Genomic DNA, 15,535 nt, shown 5'->3' with positions numbered 1-15,535 from the left:
ACCATCCGATTGCTGGTGAAACAAACTGGTCAGATCGTAATCACAGTAATCAACATGTTGGGTAAGATTTTTGTCGTCCACTCAAAACCAATTAAGCCAAGCGTTGGGCTAACTAGCTCACACAAATTTATTGCCTTTTTCACGCTACTTGGTGTTGTTCAAAGGCACTACTTGTTTTTGTTCCTACATGGTGGTACCATGTGAATTATATGTTTTTTGCCCCGTTAAAATTTAAAATAGATAATCCTTAAAATACGAATAAGAATGAAAAATCAAATCTAAATAGTTTTAGTTAATTGAAATGAATAGTCAATTTTAATTTGGTGGTTCTCTGATTTAAAATTTAATAAAATTATTTTTAACAATATTTTCATCAGGATTTCAGCTCTTCTAATGTAGAACCACTACAAAATGGAAATTTCTGTGAAGAACATGAGGCGCTGTGTTCAAACTTCGAAAAAGGGCCAAAATGAAGGACAAAAGTTGCTATCCCGAACACATACGACCATTGCGCTCTTCTTTATTTTGTCATTTTCGGTGTACATCTCTGAAACTGGCATTGCGTGCCTCAGCAACCCCTGCGTTTATGGGCTCTGTGTTGACGACGTAAACAGGTATATATCCTTATATCTACCTCAAATATGTTTCAACATTATAACTATACATAAAAGAAACTGATTAATTATGATGATATTATTTTCCCAGCCATATGACATCCAAAACTGATTCATTTTTCCTGCAATTTTTTTATATTATATAGATTAGATTTTTAATGGCATTTACATTTTATAACTGCAGTTCATACTCATGCTATTGCGCCGATGGCTACACTGGCTCCAATTGCCAGACTGAATGGGATGAATGCTGGTCGCAGCCGTGCCTGAACGGCGGTGATTGCTTTGACTTGGTGGCAAACTTCAACTGCTCCTGTCCCGAGGGATTCTCAGGCAAGCCTGTTCACCGCCGTCATGCTCCGCACGTTACTGTCATTTTGTTTGTGAACAGGTCTATCGTGTGAAATCGACAGGGACGAGTGTCTCTCTGAGCCGTGCCAGAATAACGGCACTTGCGTGGACGGAAGCAATGGATTCGAATGTCACTGCCTTCCCGGATATACCGGTATATTATGTTCTTATGTTTTCCTCGCTTGATTTATTTATGTATTTTATTGACTCCCGAAAATTATCTGAATTTGTTACTATACTTGACGGTATTTATTTTAATTTTTTATGAGGTGTGTTGAGTGATGAAAAATTAATTTGCTAACTTTAAAAAGACCACAGATGACAACGTCGTTTCATTTTTCGTTTGGCGCGTTCATGTCATTTTATCTTACACGGGCCCACTACCTCGAAAATCCGCCCCTGGCTCTTTTATTGCTGGATTAACGTTTTTAGCTCTTAACTCGACCAAAATTTCAGGTTCTGTGTGCGAATGGGATATTTCGGTGTGCAACGAGACCGGAACTGAGCGTTGTCTGAATGGCGGCGCCTGTGTTGAGGGCAAGGGCGAGCGCTTCTGGTGCATTTGCGCGCCAGGCTGGGGTGGAGCGATCTGCGAAGATGCCCTTGACCCCTGCCTCATTCTGCAACCCTGTCAGCACGGTGGACTTTGTCTGCCCCGCGGATCCGAGTTTATTTGCGCCTGTCCGTTTGGTAAAAGAGGCTAACATATTATTTTATATATTTGGTTTTAATTTGTGGAAAAAGGGTTTACTGGTGAGATGTGCGAGTTTGAGCTTGCACTTTGCAAGGAAAACCCTTGCCTCAATGGTGCCATTTGCACGGAAGAGGCAGGCGCCAGCATTTGCTATTGCGTTCCCGACTTCCATGGAGACCTGTGTCAGTTCCAGTATGACGAGTGCCTTTTGCCTCCAACGCCAAGGTAAACTGCTAAAAGCATTTTAAAATATCTCTATTTTTTAAATTTTAGTTGCAAAAACGGTGGTACTTGCATTGATGGCGTGGATGGCTTTTCTTGCTCATGCCCGCCGGATGTGACGGGGAAGTTTTGCGAATGTCCAATCGGACAAGACTGCACCAACCACTCCTACTTCCCTGAACTGTCCTCCTCAACTTATGGAAGTCCGACTACTGCCCTGCATCGTATCACAGGGTCGACAGAAAAATCCTTATTTACGTTATCTCATTGGAAAACACCATCTACAACAACCCAATCTATTTCTGATGAAAGTGATAGTCCTGCGGGAGAAACGATCAAGTTATCCAGCACCCAAAGTTCTATTTCAGACAGCACTGATGTGATTGCTGCAGTCACAGTGGCGTCCATGCCAACTGACCTGAGTCCAATCTTTTCTCAGCCCAGCTCAGTTTCAGAAGATTCTTCTGATTGGATCGAAGTGACAGACTCCCCAAATTTCCTCTCATCGTCCACCGTTTCGGAACTCCAATATATTACGCCCGACAAAGAGTTTCTACTTAATATCACTAAACCAGCAGAAGAGTCTTCACTTACTTCCAACCTAGAATTTATAACAACAACTGGAGTTTTTTCAACAGCTGGTGGTGAAATAAGTGCCAAGTCAGGTCTTTGGACAATGAGTGACAGTTTTTCATCGACATTTTCGCTTCAAGAGTCCAGCCTCTCACATTCAACATACCAGTCTTATATTGGAGTTGAAGGGAGGGAAACTAATCAGCCAGTGTCTGAGTATGATTTGACTACCAGCGGCTCAACAATTTCAACAGTATTTAACCAATACTCAACTTATTCTACTACTGAAATGACAGAGGATCCTTCTGAAACACAAAAATCAGAATCTACAACTGAATCTGGACTTTCTGTAGTTTCAAGTGAAGCAACTGGTGAAATAAGCTCAACAGATATTGTCTATTCAAGCACTCATGCATCAATTACTGACATCGCACAATCAGAAAGTGCACAAATTCCCATTAGCAGTTTACCCTCTTTTGATCACAAAATGAGTTCAGTTCTCAGTTCAAGATCAGAGGCCTCAACAGATGGACTACAAACTACAGCGAGTTTTCAAGAGAGCAAAATTAGTTCTTTAACAAGTCAGGGCGCCACTGAAAAAACTACAACAGACGAAGAAATATATGAGTACACCAAAAGTACAGAGCAACAACCTCAAACGTCACCTGCGTGGGCATCTGCCACCAATTCTACAGAGGGTGGAATTTTGGACGGCCGCGAGACAGCTCCATTCACAACTACAACAGATGAAATTCCTGATTATGGACTCCCAACCTCTGATTATGGAGAGACTACAGCGGAGACGCAGCCCAAAAATTGCAAAGATGAATCTCCTTGTCAGAATGGTGGTGTCTGCTTCTCCCTAGAATCAAATATCGTGGTTTGATAATACATTTTTTTCTTTATTCGTTTCAAATCGAATTATTTAATTTTCAGTGCCGCTGCCCTTTTCAATTCACTGGAGTGTTCTGTGAAGTGCCAACAAATTATTCTGAAGTCTCTCTCTTGCCGACCTCGTGGCTTCTATTCAGAGTAGCATCGCCTATAAAGCGGAACGAAACTTTGGAGTTTACTCACAATTTGGAGGCCACTTTTCGTATCGTGTCTGAAGAAGGCGTTGTGTTCACCCTGGCTGATGCTGACGATGGGTAAGAGACCTCTAATATATATAGAATAATAAAAAATTAAAAAAATCATCCCTTTTTCCGTGCAGACCCACTTCCAGCTATTTTATGCAAATGTCAATTTATCATGGCAGACTACAACTTCAGTTCTCTTGCGGACTGCAGTCAGTCAAGTTCTCAGAATCGAAGCAAAGGGTGGACACGGGAAAACCAACCAGAATATCAGCCAGGTCTGAGCTGTCCCTTGACCTCAGTGGTCTAAAATTAAATTAATTTCTTGGTTTCAGTTTGAAAATGTGGATTTTGCAAAACACGACCAGCATCGGCCGATGTCGCGCTGAGTTAAAACTAAACAACACCCTAGCTGTTTCCGGTGAGCAGACAAAGCCGTTCCTCAACCTGCGGAAAGACGTCGCTCTGGCGCACTTGGTCTTTGGCTCCTGGCCAAGGACTGAAGCGCCCAAGTACCCAGAGCAGGAGGATGATTTCTACAGTGAAAGAATTTCGACGTCGCCAGGAGTTGTCGCTTGCCTTTCACACGTGAAGGTAAAAATTTAAATATCAAGAATTTAAATTCGCTCGATCTCAATTAAAAATTTGATTTTTCTGTAAAGTGTAACACTTACAAATTTTTGCAATAGATAGGATACACGTAAATAATTTCTTAGGTAAACGAAAGATACAGGGTATTACTGGCCGATGTCACAGCTGGCTCGAACGACGTGTCAGAATGCGTCCAATTGGCATGTCTCTCAAATCCCTGTTTTCACGGAGGGACCTGTGAAGAGACGCCTTCCAATAGCTGGAGCTGCAGGTGTCTGAGCGGGTGAGCAATAATTGCAAGCTTTTTATTTGATTTTGTGTGACACAATATGGCCAAGCAGGCGCCTAGGACCGCGCTGTGAGGCGTCTGTGTGTGAAAACAATCCGTGCCATGCAGGTGGAACTTGCTTGGTGCATCCTGGAACCAATTTCGTCTGCCTGTGTCCAATTGGCCGGGGCGGAATCTTCTGCGAAAAAGGTATTTTTTCATACCTGAACTACATTTATTTTTATTTGTAAATCTCTTCCTCAGAGCACATTATCAATGAGCCCTGCTTTTTCCCAACATTCGTGGACATAAGCCCGTACATGGCGGTGCCTCTCCTTCCAAAGCATGAGAGCTTCAAACAGGCCGTGGAGCTGAGCATTCGCTTTGTCCCTGCGCGCACGCATCAGGTGGCTTTGCTGGTTTACATAGGCCACGGCCCCAAGGATCACATAGCTCTCGGATACGTGCATGGAAGGATCATCCTGACTTGGGACCTGGGATCAGGTTAGGCAAATTTAAATTTTGGAATTCAGACTTCTGCAATCCTCTAATTGCAGGACCAAGGCGAATTTTCACAACAACGGATTTCAGCTCTGGAACTGTGCATGAAGTTCGATTTGGTCGGAACGGAAAGGAAGGATGGCTGAAGATCAAAGGTGACAACACCACCTACACTGGACAGTCCATTGGAAGAATGGTCCAGCTCAACACCCGGCCTGTTGCATATTTTGGTAATTATATTTAGTTTTCTTTGGCGCCTGCAAGAAATGAAAGTATGCAACCCGCTTGGTAGACGTTCCCAGCGGGTTGCATAGTTCGGCTTTTATGTTGGTTCCTAACAACTTGAATATTTTTTTAGGAGGGTTTGACGACATCAACGCGTCGATTTTGCCACACGACCTTCCGAAGCATTCTGGTTTTGAGGGCTGCTTGTCTCACCTGGAAGTCAAATCCGCGCAGTCGCAGCCGACCAGGTATTTCCCTCCCGGACCGCCAAATAGTCCAGCAAAGGGCAGGTCCGTCGTTCAGAAAGACTACAACCCTTGCACCAACAATCCTTGTCGTCAGGGTGGCATTTGCTTGCCCCACGGCCCGTCTTTTGCGTAATTTTATCGTACTTTAAACAAAAGAGAGGAAATAATTGTCTGAGTGGCAGGTGCCTTTGCGCGCAGGGTTGGTTCGGTCCTTTGTGTGCCGAGCCGAGGAATCCATGCGACACCCAGAGACACATGTGCGCGGAGGGTAGCACCTGCGTGCCCTTGCAGTTTGGCTACGAGTGCGACTGTCCATTGGGCAAGACCGGACGCTGGTGCAACTCGAGTTGGTCCAAATTCGTCCGCGTCCTGAATTATTTTTTGACATGTAGCCTGTGCTCACAGTGGAGTCGCGGAACTCTGTGGTTTGGCCAGAGCTATACTTCTCAGGCAAACGATCATTTCTGGAGGTTCCGCGCAGTCTTCCCTTGCACTCCGACCTTGGCTTGCTTGAGCATTCCTGCGTCGAGTTTGAGATGAAGCCGCAGACGTGGCCAGGCGCTCCCGCAGCCCAGGTTCTCTTTTTCTCGCAGGACTCGGACACGGGCGACTTCATGGCCCTTTTGCTCACCTCTGACAGGGTGTTGGAGCTGATCTTAGGATCAGGTTTGTTTCTGGAATTCTTTAAATGAACCCTGAGAGACCAGAAAGTGCAGGAGATGGGCCGCCAATGATTTTAAGCAGCCCAAGAGGCGTCTCTGTCAGAGCCGGCGTGTGGATCAAAGTCCGTGCAGGCCGCGTGGGCCGAAGGGTTTTCCTGAGCGTCGCAGGAAGGTCGGTCTCCAGCTGGCTCTTGCCTGGACAGTCTTCCAACTGGAATGGAGGTCAATCGACATTGTACATAGGTCGGTCACCTAAAATTAATTCAAGAGACGTCTTTTTTTTAAATAAGAAAGTTTTTCAGGAGGAGCACCGGACCTGAGCTCAGTGGCCCCTGTAACCTGGCTTTTGCTGAGACCGTTTGGTGGATGCATCAGGAAGCTCCACGTGGATTGGCGGAAAGTGATAGTGCATCTTGGCAGGGCGAGACTGAACAATCGTGGTGTGCGGACGGTCGGAAAACATCCACCAAGGTTCAGGTATGACGTGGCACAGCTCTCTCCAGAGTATATCAAACAGGTAAAATCACAGCTTTCAATAACATATTAAATTTTTAAGATTAAATCATTTCCGGCAGCTGTCAAATAGCAATATCTACCCGAAATTTGGGGACGACATCTTGTCTTTATTGAAAGGAGAAATCAGAGCCTCATACATGGCAGGTTTGAAGCTTTTTTTATTTTTTGAACAAAGATTTAAATCCCTGTATTTAGGAAGCTGGGATTCCTCTATGGAGCCAACCCAAAAGAAAACCTTCCATTCAGACGGTAAAGCCAGCTGGCCAATGAACTTAAGGCGTGTTACAAATCTGAAGATTTACGCTTTGATTTCCAACAATACGAAGAACACTGAAGAGCTAAATGAAGTCGAGTCCTCGACTCCCGAGGTGGAGGCGAGCACACTCCCTACAGGTTTGATGGCCAGAAACCTTCGCACCAGGGACGCGCTTTTCGCCCTGAGCGCCAGAAATGTCAAACCGTGCGAAAAGTCTGCTCTTGCCTTGCTGCAACTGGATCCTTGTGTCGATGGCCAGATTGAGCTTGACTGTTTGAGTTTACCTCTGAAAGGTTGTAAAAAATCTAAAATCATAGTGGATAATATTTTTCCTAACCTAGAACTTCCAGAAAATTATCGCACGCCAGAATTTAGGGGTGACGGCTGGATTTCCTTCCAAGCTCCTCTCTTATTAATGGACAACACAGAAGTGTCTCCAGTGAGATACCTAAATTTGAAGTTTTCGGCCAAAAGCAATGAAGGACTTGTTGTTTGGATCCAAGAGGTATTGAATTTACATAAACTGCGATATTTTCTTGTAAAGAATGGAAATCCTAGGATGCTGACAACAAGGCATATGTGGGATTGGGAATTCAGGAAGGTCGGCTGCGAGTCGTTTGGGGTAATGAGCTCAACACTTCAAACACTGCGGTCATATCTGGGAAGATAAATGATGGCAATTTCCACAGGTATGACAATTATATCTTTATGTGATAGATTAAATGCGATAAGATTATTATGCTCAGGGTTAACATACTGTGGGACTCGGCAGAAAAAGCCATGGTGTGGCTTGACGGAGAAATGGAAGATTTAGAATCCGAATGGAAAAGGCAGAAGAGGCACTTTTCAGATCAAATCAAATCCACATTGAACATTGTGATTGGTAAATACTGAAAATCCAAAAAAACTGACATTATAAATATTGTAATTTTAGGTGGCACCCCAGAGGAAAGTCCAGCTGCACAGAGCGTTTCTCATTTTTTCAGTTCCTCTTACCAAGGATGCGTGGCAGAATTAGGCTGGAATGATGAGACAGCGCAACTTTCAGACTTTCCATCCTACCAACACAAAAATGTTTATTCCTGCAACGCAAAATAGCCATGTAAGTTCAGACTTCCATCTTTTTTAAATTTGTAACAGTCAAAATCATGTCCTGGACAACGATTTGACTTAGTCCATCAGTGAAATCAAAGCTGTAAACTTCCAGCTTTAAACAGAAATAATCATTGTAGTAGCTTAGAATAGTGTATTAATATACAATAAATGTTATAAAGTTAATTTTGTAGGGAAAATTTTATGGAGAGTTGACGTTAAGTTTTTAGTTGATGGTTTTGTTTTTTCTATGTATATAATTTATAATGTTCAGTGTTGTGTTATTAAAACTCTAGGCCTAAATGAAGTTCTAAAAGAACAAAAAATGCAGTTTTCTTCCACCATCATCATACATTTAATGGATATTCTTCTTAACATTAGGTTGTTGCCAACAATAGGTGCCATAATAAATAGCTATATCGTTTAAGCCGCAGGGAAAATACATTTTGTATCATATATATTATATGGAACACTGACGAATGAATTTCATTCGGAAATTAAGCCTCTTGGTTTATTTGGACACATTCCAGATCACATTAAAATCTTAGGATCCTCACAGCACAAAGTGAAGCTTTTAAAATTGTAAAATTTGGCCAACTTAAAAATTCAATATCCAAAGATTGAACTGAAAAGCGGTTGACCAATCAATAAAATTGACTCTCATAGTAGCCGATTAAAAGGTGATCGTTACAAATCCAATTCTTACCCTGACCGGGATATCTGTCGCAGACTGAACCTTTATAGGTCAGTTCTATCAGTTTTTACAACAGCAAGGTTAAAGGTGGGCTGCTCGAGCTCCTCCAGTTCGACCACCTCAAGCTGCGGATCCTGCGCGCTCAGAACGTCATCCCCGATGATGTTAGAGAGTGTGACGAAACATTTCTGCGCCCTAAGCACTAACAAGGGCACGGCTTCCCAGGCAATAATTCGCTCGAACATTGATCCAAGCATGTCATAGTAGAAAGCATGTCCGATGATATTCTTCGTCATGGCGCTAGTGCTTACGGGGATGAGCCAGAAGGGCACGTGCGACAGGATGCTCATAATAAAGAGGCCTATCAGCAAACCGGCCAAGTAAGACGCCAGTTGATTTCTCTTCTTGTTGCTGATATACGCTATCATGAAGCTCAGTGAAAAGGATAACATGATCGGAATCTGGTCGACAAAGAAGAAGCGCAGAAATATGCGGACTTTTGCTTTCTCATCATACACGCAGATGTCCATTTGAGGACCAATGTTCAGAGACTTCGAGGGGAAAACCAACTCGTTTATCAGGGGAATTGTGGCTACAAGAAACACGAAGTACGGTGCGTGTGGGAACCTAAACAGAGAGAAAGAGAGAGAGCTGCTGAGTAACAAATATTTTTTTGACATATGAATGCACAACTAACAAGGATACTGACCAAAATAAAAAGTACTTTTGTTTGCATCAGACGTGTAGAATATCATGATATAAGAAAATGACCAGTGAAAAGTTTATATCTAGCAACATAGAGGGGGGCTATGGAGGTGGAGTATCGTGGAGTCTTGTGGGAATTCCCGTGTTAATTTTTGAAAAATGGGCCATTATTGTCCAAAAATTGTGAAATTTGGTGTTCAGACTCTCTTTGACAAGACGCATCGATCGATGACTATAGTACTTTTGACTATATTTCTCAATTTTTACAGTTTTTATGTCGGCTCAGTAAAAGCCCATGGGTAAAATTGGATTATTAAAATCGATTCAGCACAGGCTTGAATTTTTGTGCGGTTCAGGAGCGCAGTAGTCCTTTCCATTTTTGTTTTGAGCTAAAAACTATCGGCGGAAGGTGATTTTAAAAATAGGAATTCAGTTTTCAACCGTCAGCCACACGATGCTGACGCGTGCTGTTTAATAGTTCAGAACCCGATTCAAAGGGGCAAGTAAAAGCAGTCAGTTTGAGCAAAAGAATTTGTCACTGAATTTGTACATTAATTTCAGATCTGGTATATGATTTGCGTCCGATCGTATTAAAACTGTAAAATCAAACAAAATTCTCTTCATAAAATTTATCAGTCTTTGTTATTTCATTTTAGCTCATTTTCTTCGCTCACCTTTTGTAGGGTGACAATATGATCAAAAAGAAGATAACCATCATCCAGGAATCAATCACGATGTTGAGGGTGCGCACGAAGCTGACAAGTCTGCAGAGGCCGCTGTGGCCCAGGTAGTCTCCGAAAACCAGCGTCAGGGCTGACTGGTCCAGGGTGGCCATCACAATGTTGAGGGAGCTCCAGATGAGAGCCTGCTTATTCGTTTGAGCGCCCGCATTCTTGGCTCTGCTGCTCAGGCCACTCAGCTGGCAAATGCAGTAGAGATTGACCACCAGGCTTACCATGGCGCAGAATGGCTCACCCACCACAAAGATGATGGTCAACGCCGTCAAGATTGATTCATTCATATTACTGCTTTTTCATCACGACCTGTGAAATTGTGTGTCATTAAATGAGCTGGTGGATATATACCTTTGAATCCTAGATTTTAATTGCAAGGCTCACTGCGATCGATAGTGCAGGCTATTTGCAACTGCAGCTAATTTTAGACCCGCCTTCGCACTGAGCCGCCCATGCAGAAAGTGTACAAAAAATCGACCTGTGGCCTACAGGGCTGCCGGCCGTGCGGGCCGCACCCTTGGCACACCACTTCGACGCCGTCGGTATTGCACACCAAGCGCTCACCCTGTAAGCCGAACGTCCTGCAGCACAGGGCTGCAGAATTCCAGGTTGCAGGAAACGTCGTTGTGTGTGCGTTTACATTTTGAGCTCGAGTCGCACTACTTGTTACTCGCTCGCTCCTTGCTGGTGCGGCTACAGCTGAAGGAGTAGGCCTTCTGCGCATGGCTCTCATGGTTCGGAAACCATGGCAACCCCGATGGTTGCTACTCACTCGGCGGGTGTTCCATAGAAACGCAGCAGCGCTCGCTTTTTACCTCAACAATTTTCCCTGCAAAAAGGCATTTTTTTTTTTTAAATTCAGGCTTACAATCAGTTTGAATATAAAAGCCAGAGAGAAATACATACAAGGAATTAACCGTTTATAATGCTCTATTAAATTTTTCAGTCCAATTTCAATTTATAGGCTGCCGCGACACGACACGTCGAATATTAATAATTATTTGAAAAGCGAATGTGACCCAAAACGTTCTCAGCGATGTACTATTTTTTACTTTTCATCCCTGTCCGAGGACCGGGAAGGGCATGCACTGTACTAGCATGAATGCTGAAACCCGCGTTCCAATAACACCGCGAATGGCGCGAATGGATAACATCGGCGCACCTGGCCGCACAGGAACCCAGCTCGCTGAAGAGCTATTTCTGTAACTTCTATACAATATTATGCTGGCGGGCCTTTTTTAAATCTTTTAGCCCTTTTGAAAGTATAACCTCTCAAATTAAAATTATTTGCATCTATATTTCTCAAGGCTATCATGCTGATTTTCCAACTCTTTGAATTAAATACAAAGAAAAATCATTGCCATTAACCAGCCCGTTGGCTCGCATTGTTAAGGCATTCTCAGGAGTGTCAAAGCAATGGGAGGTATTTGAGCAGTTCAGAGATCTAATACTGGCTACCCAATGTCAGAGATGGCAAAAAGTGGTTAGTTTAGTGACTCGAAATGCTCAAATTGCTCAACGGGCTGGGACTCGTTACTTGCTGGTTTGCACCTTTCCAGCATGCGTGATTTGGCTTCACGGGACGAATGTCTAGCGTTTAACAAAAGTCCTCGGTGCGGAGGCAAGTGGCCCTTGAGTGGGCTGGGTCCCTGTGCGGCCTGGTGCGCCCATGTTATCCGTTCGCGGTGTTATTGGGACCCGCCGGGTTTCAGCATTCGTGCTAGTGCAGTGCGCGCCCTTCCCGGTCAGGGATAAAAAAAGAAGATTAACCGAAGAACTGATAAAAAGGGAAATATTTTTTTTTATTTAAAATTAAATAAAATACAACGAAATCTTTATTATATCTTTTAGCACGTATAAAAATTGTTAAAAAATAGGCTATAGCTGCGCTATCGCACAGTCAGAAATAATTTATTTTTTTAATTGTGTTTTTATGCGTTTCCATCGCGGATGGTGATGGCCGCGCGAATTACCAACTGCTCTATAAACAGTGCATAGAAATTAAAGTCTGTTAAAAGTTGAGGGAAACATGCCAAGGTTAGGGATCTTAACTTAATTTTGTCTTATGGATGGTAAAAAAATATTTACTGTGTCCTTAAAATCGCAATCAAAAGTTAGAAAATGTTGCAATTTTATCTGAAATAATTTATTGTCAATGCTAGTTTGGATTGCGCAATTGAAGGCAACCTTCATCACTCAAAGCTTTCGCGCTACTTCTGTAGTCGCTCTTTTGAGCTCCATCCAGCAAGGGGCCACGCCCCCTAATTGGCAATGTTTCTGTTTTGATCGAGAGCAGCGAATGACGACAAACGCAGTTGTCTAGAAACTGGTCCTTTTTGGCAGCTGGCTCGGTGACCCTGCGCCAGCACCTGCTTGATCTCTTTAAGGGCACCATGGTACTGCCGCAGTACACGTTCGCGGCGCTGGCAATCGGAGCCATCGCTGCCATCGCCATCACTTTGTACACCACCCTGAATGGGACTGCACCAAACAGGCAGCGAAATGACAATGGGCACAACTCGCGTCGACGGAGAGTTCAGTGAGTTTCTTGCCGATCTCACAGTTTCGGCAATTTTGGATTGTCAATAGCAGGAAAATTAAAACAAATTAAATTAATATCAGACCAAAAATTAGGTTTTAGTACGACATGATTATGACAGGTACTATAAAGCTTTTCTTCAAGAAAATCTCTCCCTACCTTGAGGACTTTGAACTGAAACCCCCACCACTCAGAATTTAACAGAAAAATAACACGTAACACATGCATACATGCAAGAGCATGCTGTTTTGTATGTGAACAAATATTAGTATATATCTATCTACGTTTTAGAAAAAAAATTGAGAAATCCAATAGTTGAAGGTGGAAATTGTCCACTATCTTGTGCGTCATGGAGAGAAAAATGTTATAAAACCAATGGAAAAATTACAGTTTCCGCCGAGCTACGCTTCTTGCTAGTTATATTATTAAAGTATGGGTGGCGAAATTACAGCGTAATTTTTCCACTGTTGTACAATATAATAACCCACAACAAAATATAAAACCCACAAAAACCTATATTATGTCCAGAACTCACTAAACTGCAGGTGCTGATTGCTCAGTCTTCAGCCTCAGTTATTAGCTATATTTCACTTCACTTGGACAGACTGAGAAGACAGGTGTGACATCTTAGTCTGGGGGGTCTAAAAAAACTGACTCTGTCCACTCGGACACCGACCTTATCTCCTACACGTCCGAAATCGCTTTGAATTTGGTTGGTTAAAATAAATAGCCAATAGTTGACTCTTGCCATTTTGAAAATGCGCTCATTGGTTCGATCACTAATGAATGTCCCACTCTGTTCTCTAGTACAGTGTCCTTTCACAAGGATCGGTCATAAATTTACATTGGTGTTATTGCCGTTTAAACAAACAACTAGATGTGCGCGTTGGTTCCGTTGCTTGAAATTTATTCAGCCAGTCTGTTTTTCACTTTCTACTTTAAAAACACAAAACTAGCGTTTCTGGATGAAAACACTATTCTGTGTAGATGTTTTGGCTGACTCAGCAGTGTTTTTTTTATATCCCTGGTCGCCAAGGATATAATTTTTCATTTCACAAGTATTGAGTTTAGTTAATTATTGGTTTTCCATCGATTTCTTCAAATTAATCTATTCCATTATTAATTGCGAAAATTTCTTACACCTGCTGCAAGAGCATAGGGATATTACAACACTGTCCTCTTTAGTGCTGCTGTATAATTGAATGTCATGGAATTTCAGTGTGTAGTGCAGCTGTTACAATGAATTAATTTTAAAATTTGATATTTTTGTCTTAGGAAAATTTGCGAGGTATGCAAGAAGAGAGGAGACATGATCGTCCTGCCCTGCAAACACACATATCACAAGTGCTGCTTCATGAACCTGTATGGAGACGACGTCGGACCGGTGAGTCCTTGTGGGGTTGGAAAATTTATTCTGTACTCTATACAGTCGTGTCTGTAGAAGGTGCCGTCATCTTGCATTGTTTGCTGGAGTAATCTGTCCAAAGAACAAAGATCAGCTGTGGAGGATGTTAGAGACATTGAGTGCAGCATCTGCCTCGAAAGTGTCGTCAGAGATGCTGTTGCCTTGGAGTGTGGACACCAGTTTCACAACATTTGCGCCAATGCTCTCATTCAGGTAAAAACTTCAAATTAAATTCTCAGCACAACTTAAAATGATCGCATTTTTTAGATATTGCTAGCAGTGTTAAGGCAATAGGCTTGCAAATAACCCACATTTTAAAAACAAATTTTGTGCATTGGTAAAAATCGTTTATTTTTTTATTTTTACCACGTTTGCATATCAGTTTTTCCATAATTTAACTATTACTTGCTCATGACCTCGACTTAAAAAATTATCAGAAATAAATTTTTTGAGAAATTGAGGCAGAATTGAGCATTTAAAAGAAAAAAATCTGCACAACAAAGGAAACTTTGACCACTCCAAACGCAAATTTTTATTTTCGCAGGGGAAATATGGAAAAATAATTTATTGCGCAAGAAATTAGTACAAATTGAGTGGTAAAACCCAGTGGTGAAAAACCTGGGTGATAAGCAAATATTGCTAACCTGTATAATATTTTGGATCATTTGCGGCCACTAAGGCACCATGTTATCCGCTCTGACGTGTTTTTGGCACTCGGTGAGCTCATAGCCCACGGGAAATGCTGAGCAGAGGTTAAAAAAATAATAATTGCTGGCTTTTGTCACAAGAATAACTATGGTTGGAGCTTGCAAGTGTCTATTTTGGCAGAACTGCTTTTTTTATCTCAGTTCATGTAATATCTATTACTACATACTTAATAAAAGATTTCTACACTTCTTGTTAAAGATCCAGGAAATAAATTTTAAAAGTTAATTACAATATCTTAACAAATGAGACTTAGGATGTTATTTTAACTAAACAGTTTTACTTAAAAATGTAAAGTTGGCTATTATATGATTAACTGAATGACTTTTGTGTTGCAGCATCAAGATCGAAAATGTCCAAACTGCAGGGAAGCCCTTTCTACGCGCGATTTGAAGGACATAGTCAACGCAACCAGATGAACTTGTGTCGTCCAATTTTATTTTGCCTGGAGCTCTCTTTGGTTGAACCAGCTCTATTTATTCTCTTTATCAATGTTTCGTTTGAATTATTACTTAAATGTGTCTATTGTCCATACATTGGGAATTGAAATAAGAAATTATTTCTGCTTTTTAGATTACGGCATGTCGCACTGCTAACAAATATAATGCCTGTTTCGATTTTTTCGACCAAACTTCAGGCTTAGGTTTAGAGACGTGTTTTGAAACAAAGTGACGATGTTTTATGTTATCAAATTTGTTAGGATGAATGCTGTAAATATAGCAACACTCGCTGAAAGTAATGTCGGCTCAAAAAAGAATCGGATCAGATTCAAAATGTAACGTGCGAGTAATAGTATTTAGTGAGCAATAAATTGTCAGCTGAATTTTATTGCGTTTCTGTTGAAGGAGGCCATTAGAAATAAAA

General features: G+C 42.0%; 3 protein-coding genes across 4 annotated transcripts; 2 read left to right on the top strand and 1 right to left on the bottom strand.

The window, feature by feature from the left end:
- Positions 1-369: 369 nt before the first annotated feature.
- On the top strand, positions 370-8,227 carry eys (eyes shut). The gene is made up of 24 exons (XM_065489473.1): positions 370-614; positions 799-947; positions 1,006-1,119; positions 1,422-1,655; positions 1,710-1,884; positions 1,933-3,334; positions 3,391-3,602; positions 3,668-3,808; positions 3,866-4,124; positions 4,247-4,404; positions 4,463-4,599; positions 4,654-4,893; positions 4,947-5,120; positions 5,249-5,492; positions 5,546-5,709; positions 5,769-6,029; positions 6,080-6,268; positions 6,328-6,542; positions 6,601-6,685; positions 6,737-7,090; positions 7,139-7,302; positions 7,356-7,486; positions 7,544-7,680; positions 7,732-8,227. Exons 1-24 carry the CDS (start codon positions 412-414, stop codon positions 7,893-7,895), a joined length of 5,706 nt encoding a protein of 1,901 aa, XP_065345545.1. The 5' UTR covers positions 370-411; the 3' UTR covers positions 7,896-8,227.
- A 9-nt stretch (positions 8,228-8,236) lies between these two features.
- Positions 8,237-10,845, bottom strand: LOC135943072 (uncharacterized). Of its 2 annotated transcripts, none has more exons than XM_065489472.1 (3): positions 10,501-10,845; positions 9,963-10,331; positions 8,237-9,210 (listed from the first exon to the last, which is right to left on the bottom strand). In XM_065489472.1, the coding sequence occupies exons 2-3, from the start codon at positions 10,307-10,309 to the stop codon at positions 8,628-8,630; spliced, it is 930 nt and encodes a 309-aa protein (XP_065345544.1). In that variant the 5' UTR covers positions 10,310-10,331; positions 10,501-10,845; the 3' UTR covers positions 8,237-8,627. The 2 variants fall into 2 exon arrangements, with proteins under 2 accessions (XP_065345544.1, XP_065345543.1); XM_065489471.1 differs by having other exon boundaries at positions 8,239-9,210; positions 10,587-10,843.
- Positions 10,846-12,277: 1,432 nt separating this feature from the next.
- Positions 12,278-15,494, top strand: LOC135942377 (uncharacterized). The gene is made up of 4 exons (XM_065488467.1): positions 12,278-12,561; positions 13,837-13,945; positions 14,003-14,179; positions 15,010-15,494. Exons 1-4 carry the CDS (start codon positions 12,416-12,418, stop codon positions 15,088-15,090), a joined length of 513 nt encoding a protein of 170 aa, XP_065344539.1. The 5' UTR covers positions 12,278-12,415; the 3' UTR covers positions 15,091-15,494.
- The last annotated feature ends 41 nt before the right edge of the window (positions 15,495-15,535 follow it).

This window comes from Cloeon dipterum, chromosome 4 (assembly GCF_949628265.1).
Source record: "Cloeon dipterum chromosome 4, ieCloDipt1.1, whole genome shotgun sequence".
Lineage (NCBI taxonomy): Eukaryota > Metazoa > Arthropoda > Insecta > Ephemeroptera > Baetidae > Cloeon > Cloeon dipterum.
The sequence above is the reverse complement of the archived record's forward strand: the minus strand, read 5'-3'. Positions and strand labels throughout refer to the sequence as shown.